Consider the following 8303-nt stretch of genomic DNA (forward strand, 5'->3'; position numbering starts at 1 on the left):
TGTCATAATATTGATAAAAACTTGTCACAGCAGAACAGAACGCCTGCCATCAATAACAGAATTGATTGTCTAGTTATAAGTCATTTCTAGGATTGCAACTGAAGAAAGCAAGCAAACACACACACACACACACACACACAAATACACACATATAAACATACAACAAACACACACACAAATACACACATACAAACACACACACAAACACGCACACATATACATAAACACACACATACACACAAACACACACACATACCACATACCACATACCACACACACACACACACACACACACACACACACACACACACAAATACATACTCATCCCAAAGACACACCGGAGACAACATACAAACACACAGTAACAAGGTGGATCTCTGTGATGACACTAACAGGACCTTTAGGAAGAGGAGAGACCAGAGCTCTTTCCCTTCATTCATGTGAGGATACCAGAAGAAGGCAGCAGACAGCAAACCAGTAAGACCTTTATGAAAACCAAAACCAAAACCAAAACCAAAACCAAAATAACCCCCAAAAACAAAAAAACAAAAAAAAATATACAAAAACTGAATCTTCTGACTTTGATCCCCAGTAACATTTGTTGTTGAAGCCGCTGGATTTTGAGAAATATTTGCGGCTTAAACTACGACAGGTGAAGTACCCCTTATGTACTCTAGACACCACTCTCCACAGAAGATCATTAGCTGAATTCACACAATTGTCCTGACAATTAAATATATATGTACACACACACACACACACACACACACACACACACACGCACACACACACACACACACACACTATCTCCCTTGGCTTGTTTGTTCTTTCTGTGAATCAGCATAGAGGAATAATTTTACTGTGACACACTAAGGTTGAAAGTCATTTTATATGAACATTCACATTCAAAGACAGTACCACATGTGGATGCATGGTCACCTGGCAACCTGATGTAGACACTCATGCATGGTTTCAGTGTTCCTAGTGTCCTGTACCTGTGTTACGTTTCTATCAAATCCTCCAGGGGAAGCAGACTTGGACCGACTCAGATAAAGCGTCTTGCACAGCGCAGACTATTCCTTGCTCCTCTCTGTACTAACTGAATGGACACAAACGAAAATGCACGTGACTCTTCCCTCTGACACAACACGCAGTACTGTAGGAGCAGCAACTGGGTGGCTCGTTTTGTCAAGGTTCATAAAAATTACATAGCATCTCTTGACCAGCTGTCAACCCACTTCCTTCCAGAGGTGGTAACCAAACACCATGATTAGGGAGCATCTTGCCAGCCCATAATACCACGAACAGCGCTGGTCAGTAGTGGTGGCTGCAGCCTTCCTCCTTAATGAGGTCTTGGGGAGCCTCGTTAGGATGGAGCTTCAGATGGTTGTTGGCTCCACTAACATGAAACTCTAACTGCAGGTCATTATATTACCTTGGCCAGGTGGGAATTGATCCATTTTGTGAAGGTGCGTTTCTGCACAATCTCTTGTTCATCTAGAAGGCAAATATATATAATATTTTTTGGTTAGATAAACTGATAGATCACAATGATATGTCATCTCTAGAAGAGATCATAAAACAACGTTACCTTCTAACTCAATGTAAGCTATTGTCTTGAAGATTCAGCATGACTCTCTTTCTTTAAACAACTAGACACATCATTTAAAAGTTATTAGGAAGCTCAAGCCAGAGAAAATTCCAGCATGGAGTGGAAGCCATGGGCATGCAGTCCCATGACTTAGCCAAAGAGCTATTGGTATTTGATAGATTCAGGGAGGGAGTCTGTTTGCTTTAAGGGTAAATTCCCTACTAGGTTGGCCTGGCTCTAGGGCAGCCCCTCCTTGTGAGAACTTGAACACCACTAATTGGACTTATCGAGATGGGGAAATCAGGGAAAACTTGAAAGAGGTGTATATAAAGTACATTGTATGAAATTCTCAAACAATCAGACCTTGATATGTATATATATATATCTGTATATATATATATATATATATATACACACACATGTATATACCAAATATATGGCTTATTATGTATATAGTTGCCATACATAATATAAATGAATTGAATGTGTATTTGATTTATGTACGTGGTTTATGTGCATTTGGAGGATATACATCCATGTGTGCATTCTAAAGTTAAAGAATGACGTCACGTGCCCTACCCCTTCAGTCTCCGTCTTATTTTCTGAGACATGGTCACTCAGACAAGGTTCACAATGCTAAACAAAACATCATTTTGGCTAGCTTGGCTGGCTAGCAAACTCCTGGGATGCCACTGTGTCTGTTTCACAATACTGTGTTTCAGGGCACATGGCTGGCTTTTACATGGTTGCTGGGGATTAGAACTTAAGTCCTCCTGCTTGCACAGCAAGGGCTCTGAGCCATCTCCCCACCCCCAACTCACTCAGTTCTTACAGTCAACATATAAACAAACAAAAAAATCATAATTCTTAGTTTACAGAAAAGAAAGTTGAACCACGTGGAGGGAAGTATTCTTAGTGAAGTCACCCTGTGGCAGAGTCATGTTTTAGACTCCAGAGAAGTCAGGTCCTACGCCATACAGCCACTCAAGGATAATGTAAAAACTAAACAACTAATTTTACCCAATCTGATCACCTGAGAGATAAATTCGTGATCAAGTAGCTTTTAGTGTGACATCCAACCTTTGGAATCTGTAAACAAATATTTGTTGCAGCAAAGTCACCTTAACCTGCAAGTTTGACAGAATTCAAAGCTTCACAATGCGTAAACTACCATTGTTAAATCTATGGCGACACACTTAGAACAGGTGTGACGCTTTTCATTTAGCTGAGAGTGTGTAGCATTTTAAAAGCCGTGATGGCATTGCTTTAAAATGCCGCCCCAAAGTAAGCATAATACACTTGTGTGAGCATTATAAACTGAGAGACGCCACGGTGATGCAGTCCTGGCTTGTATTCATTTCATAGGAGGCAAAGTCACTGGGTCTGTGAACCTAAGGCATGTGTGTTTTTGGCACAGATTTCTTTTAATCCTGGTTTATACCAAATTACCAAGCTACCTGCAAGATCCCTTTTACCTTATGCACACAAAGACGGACTTCGTTGAGTCCCCAAAGTCCACATTTATATGTATCACACAACCAACATAATTCTAAGTAAATCATTTCTAATTTTATCCCCATTTTCCTAAAAGAAAAATATCTTAAACTTTCCCTTTTCATCAAATTCAGTTTTATACATAAAAACTAAATAATTCACTTCCAGATTTGGTTATTAAACCTCTCAGTAACCGCCTAAAGGGTTTAAATTGCAGAAGAAATACAACCCCGCAGAGAAACTCAAACTGTCTGAACCATAATTAAAAGATGTTCCTATATTCCTCTTGACAAGGAGCCACACTAAACCACCTGTGACGTAGTCAGTTCCCTCCATGCACCGATTAAATGCATTTAGTAGGACAACGAGCGTGACCTTGTCCTATTGTTTACACTTCAGAACTGCTTGGTGTGGCCTCCGGTGTTACTCCGCACCTCACAAAGGTAAGTCTTCTGCACATTTTGCTCAGTATCCATGTGTGCTGAACACAGTGGACTTTATCCCATAACTTCCTGCTTCAGGTTTTTCCCTTACATTTTTCTTTTTAGTGTCAGCTTTTGTTCCTTTATCATCGTATTTTTCTGTCTTTGAAACTGATGCCTAACGTGTTAGATACCATTAGAACATTTGTTCTCCTTCTCCAGACCAGCCCCTACTCCCTTTTCCCCTCATGGCCTCCCTCACCACAGACTTTTTCTCTTTTATGCCCCACGTGTCCTTTTACTCTAACAATAACATGTTGAACAAATTCTTTAAGAACATATTTCTGAGTCATAAAGAACTTAGCACGTGCATAAGCATAGGAGGTGTTTATCAGAACCATACAATTTATAAGAAGCCAAATAGTAAATTTCTAAGAATATTGAGAGCGTCAAAGAGAAAAGGCATCACATAAGTAAACAAACATATTTTGGACTGTAATTTTCATGCTTCATAAAAATAATACTATATTAAGAATATTAAAGAATTTTCAAAGGGACAATTAACTGGTGCATTCAGAGGGGCTTGAGTTAGATAAGGATTCATAACATTTACATCTGATGGCTGTCACTATGCCCTGCAAGTATCTTTAGTAGGGAGATAATTTTATAATACACTTAGGCATTTTATTTACCTGAAAATAGAGATGCTGATTTAGAGAAAACGACATATTTGAAGTCATATTGTGGGTTGAGAAGTGGTTCAATAGTTAATGCTTGATGCACAATCATAAGGGCTAGAGTTTTGTCTCAGAACCAACGTAATGAGCAGGCATTCCGCTCTACCCCCACATATAGACAATTATGCACCCTACCCCATGCATGTTCATACATTCATATACACACTTATAGTCAGAAACACACACACACACACACATACACACACACACACACATCTACAAAATAAATATATAAATAATAGATGTGTTAAGAACAGGATGACTGCACTGAATCAGTGTGATTTCGGAGACTGAGCTCTGAGAGACCTTCAACTTCCACTTCAGCTCTCTTAGAACCCTACCCTCAGGAAAACACACATGGGCACTTGTCTAGGAGCCACCAAATAAGAATTAACTTGAATAGGAATGAAGGCATCCAGGTGACATCCCACTACAACTGTTAGAAGACAGAGCCAACCCTCAGGAACCACAAATGCTTGCTTCTCTAAGATTCTAGAATTGGGTGATGGCACTAATGAAGTGGAAACCACTCTGAAGAGTGTATAGAGCGAGTGCAATACAATTCTAAAGCACATGGCATTGGCCATGGGACCAGAGGAAGGGTAAGCTGGCAGGACTGAGATAGGGGCCGCTGGAGAGGTGTGCCCTGTGCATATATTCTGTTACTCAGAGTGTCTCTAATTGGTTTATCAGGCTACAGTTCGCTGAAGAACTCTGGAAATGTCAAGTGGCTTCTTCTGGCTTCATTTTACAAAACACTAGAAGAAAGAAAGAGAGATGAGCTTCAGAAGGAACTGATTTGTTTGCAAGCATGGGCTAGAAACAAAGAAGACCCAAGCTATAGGGGGTTGTGAAAAAAGATGATTAATTATTCTCAGTCTTTCCTGGAAAAGAATGGGCAAAGAAAGAGCTTCGGGTATGACAAAGCAAGGATGTGTCTACAGGTCCCGTGGCTAAGAACTCAGAGTCTGATGCTTTTAGATTCCCCATGTGAGATCACACAGGTTCTTTCTGTGTCTGGCTAATTTTATTTGATGTACTTACCATTAGGATCATCTTTGTAGCAAACAGCAGGAATTTTTTAATTTTTTGACGAAATAATATTCCCTACTTGTCTCAGTTAGGGTTACTATTGCTGTAATGAAACACCATGACCAAGGTAACTAGGGTAGGAAGATATATTTGGCTTGTTTCCACATCACAGTTCCACTCAAATAGGCAAAAATCTGGGGGCTGGAGCTCATGCAGAGGCCATGGAGGGGACTTCTTACAGCCTTGCTCCTCATGGCTTGCTTCTCAGCCTGCCTTCCTATACAATCTAGGACCACAAGCACAGGGCTAGCACCACCTACGAAGGGCACAGCCCTCCCCCATCAACCACTAATTAATAAAACACTCTACTTCTCACTTGAGGTTATCATCATCTCTCAGATGACTCTAGCCTGTGTCAAACTGTCATAAACTAGCCAACACATTGCTAGATCTCCCTTGTTCATAAATGTATTTCTTTTTATTTTAGGATGACTTCACATATAATTTAATCAAGTAACCACATCCCTTACACACACACACACACACACACACACACACACACACACACACACACACAAATACCATCTCAACAATACTGAAAAGCTAAAGAGAGCATTCAAAAGATCTTAGGTACCACTGACTTGGCCATGACCTCACCAGACAAACCAGTTTCTGAGAATCTTCAAGGCATTCTCCTGAGCAGACTCACGAGTGGCCAAAATTTCTTTACATTTGGGAGGGCTATTTAATGAATTACAAATATATATTTAGTACACCAACTTACATTGCAGAGACAGGACAGTTCAAACGAACAGAAGACATCAGATTCATGACTTTGTGCTAGAATGAAGGCTAAGAAGATATGAGTTACACCCAAAAGCCACTCCTAACCAAGAACATAAGGAATCCCTGCCTGTGGGTTACAGGGGTCACATGCATCTTGGTGGAGTTCAAAAGGACCTTGAACCTGATGCCTACCTTCTCTCCACCCTGTCCATTCTATGGAGATATACACTGCAGTATCTTGTTCCCTCATTACACATGAGACAGGTGGGGACAGATTACCATTTTTCCTTAGCTCCTGGGTCTATTAAAAAGAAGGAATTAGCAGATAGCCCTGTCTGTACCTGAACCAGATATAGACGGCAGAATCTAAAACTTAAAGCTTGATGCCAAGAATAGTGATAGATGAGACTTTGGGCGTCTCGAAAAAAAAACTTGTGTTTTTCATACTACAAATAATATTAACTTAAAACTCAAGTTTTAAATTTAAACCACAAAATCCGGTATCTCCTGTATGCATCCACTTCTGCAGTGTGAATTTGTACTTCCTCCCACCAGTGGGTTGAATTGACTTTTTCCTTCCCTTAAATTGATCTCATGTTGTCTTGGTGGGATTAATAATGCAGCAAAAATGAATTTATGTTCTGACTCCTCCAGGCTTTAAGAGATCAGCTATTCTCTGTTAGTGTCCCAGATCACTGTCAGAGAAATACTGTATAAGAAAAGGAGACTATTTCAGAGCACTGAGAGCTAAATGTCACATCTTATAGTCAGGGCCAACTGTCGGATGAGTCATCTTGGATGCTAGAGTTCAGCCAATGCTGCTGGTGAATTTAGCCTCATGGGAACCCAGGGAAGGCAGCATCTGATATTCACTCTCTCCCACACCCTGGTAAACTTGACTGCGTGGTCCTCCTGGGAAGAAAGACTTCTCCTGGAGTGGTTTCCCAAGCAACTCTCTCACTTCTTGTCACGTTATGTTACATAGGTACTCTTTATGTCTATCCATATTGGTCTATAATTAACCTGCCAAGTGTACTCTGATCCAAGATGTGAGTAATATTTAAAAATTTTTAATTTGTTTACTTACATATTTATTTTTGAGACAGAGAGTCACTGTGTAGCCCTTCCCAACTGTCTTGGAACTCACTATGTAGACCAGGTTGGCCTCAAACTCAAAGATCCACCTGCCTCTGCCTCCCGAATGCGAGCCTTAAAGGCTTCTGCCTCTGGGTCCAGCTGGTCACTGTTTTAAGCCGTAGAGTTGTGAAAGAGTTTTATACACAACAAAGACTAACTGAAATATTTGGTTATGTGACAGACCTATCAATGTGTGTGTGTGTGTGTGTGTGTTCATTCTTTCCATGATGAAAAGATGCCTGGGGCTGGGGATTTAGCTCAGTGGTAGAGCGCTTGCCTAGGAAGCACAAGGCCCTGGGTTCGGTCCCCAGCTCCAAAAAAAAAAAAAAAAAAAGAAAAGATGCCAGGTATATTTGTTGACTTGCTTGGGTTTGGGATTTTGGTGTTCTAGTGAATTAATAACGAAGGAAAGTATGCCAAGGAACAGGATATCTGAGTTACTGTGCATAAGATGCAGCACAAGCCAGTGGCAAAGTAGGACAGAAGAGAGAGGGAGCAAAGATCAATAGACTTTCAGAAAGAGTGGCGCCCTTGAGGGGAAAGGGATCAAAGCATATTTTTAAGACTGTCGCTAATCCGAGCTGCTATTCCTTTTCAAGTAAATGTCAGCAAAGGCAGACTTTCTTAAGACGTTGGGAATTAAAGTTGTGTTTATTTGGTATGCAAAGCTGGTTACTGCATCAAAAGATCCTGCTTGTACTAAAATTGCACTGCGAGACACATTAGTACCCATCACTTTAAATGTAAGGCTCAGAGGGTAAGGAAGATATAATCATCAGAGTCTCTAAGACTCGGCTTCTTAGCACCAGCACTGTTGACATTATGAGCCAGGTAGAATTGTTAAGGCAGGTTGTCCTTGACATTACAGATGTTGACGGCATCCCTGCCCTCTGCGCCTTAGATGCCAGCAGCACCGCAACTCCATCCCTGTATTAAAGTTGTCCTCAAGTTCTGACAACTTCTACTGGGTGTCAGAATCATTCCAGCTGACTACCAGGATCTAAACTACACCCTGAGCTTCTACCTGGGCATGGACCAGCATGCATCTTGACTGCTATTGTTAGGATACTTTTTTTTGAGACCGAGATTCACTGTGTAAATTTT

The 8303-nt window shown here is 40.7% G+C and overlaps 1 protein-coding gene across 30 annotated transcripts in view; it reads right to left on the bottom strand.

Annotated features, from left to right (window-relative positions):
- Syne1 (spectrin repeat containing nuclear envelope protein 1) overlaps positions 1-8303 on the bottom strand; it is a 471163-nt gene that overhangs the window by 389930 nt on the left and 72930 nt on the right. For all 30 annotated transcript variants that reach the window (XM_063270573.1, XM_063270583.1, XM_063270581.1 and 27 more), the window contains one exon: positions 1436-1497. In XM_063270573.1, coding sequence (XP_063126643.1) covers positions 1436-1497 — 62 coding nt within the window. The remainder of the gene's footprint in view (positions 1-1435; positions 1498-8303) is intronic.

This window comes from Rattus norvegicus, chromosome 1 (genome assembly GCF_036323735.1).
Source record: "Rattus norvegicus strain BN/NHsdMcwi chromosome 1, GRCr8, whole genome shotgun sequence".
Taxonomy (NCBI): domain Eukaryota; kingdom Metazoa; phylum Chordata; class Mammalia; order Rodentia; family Muridae; genus Rattus; species Rattus norvegicus.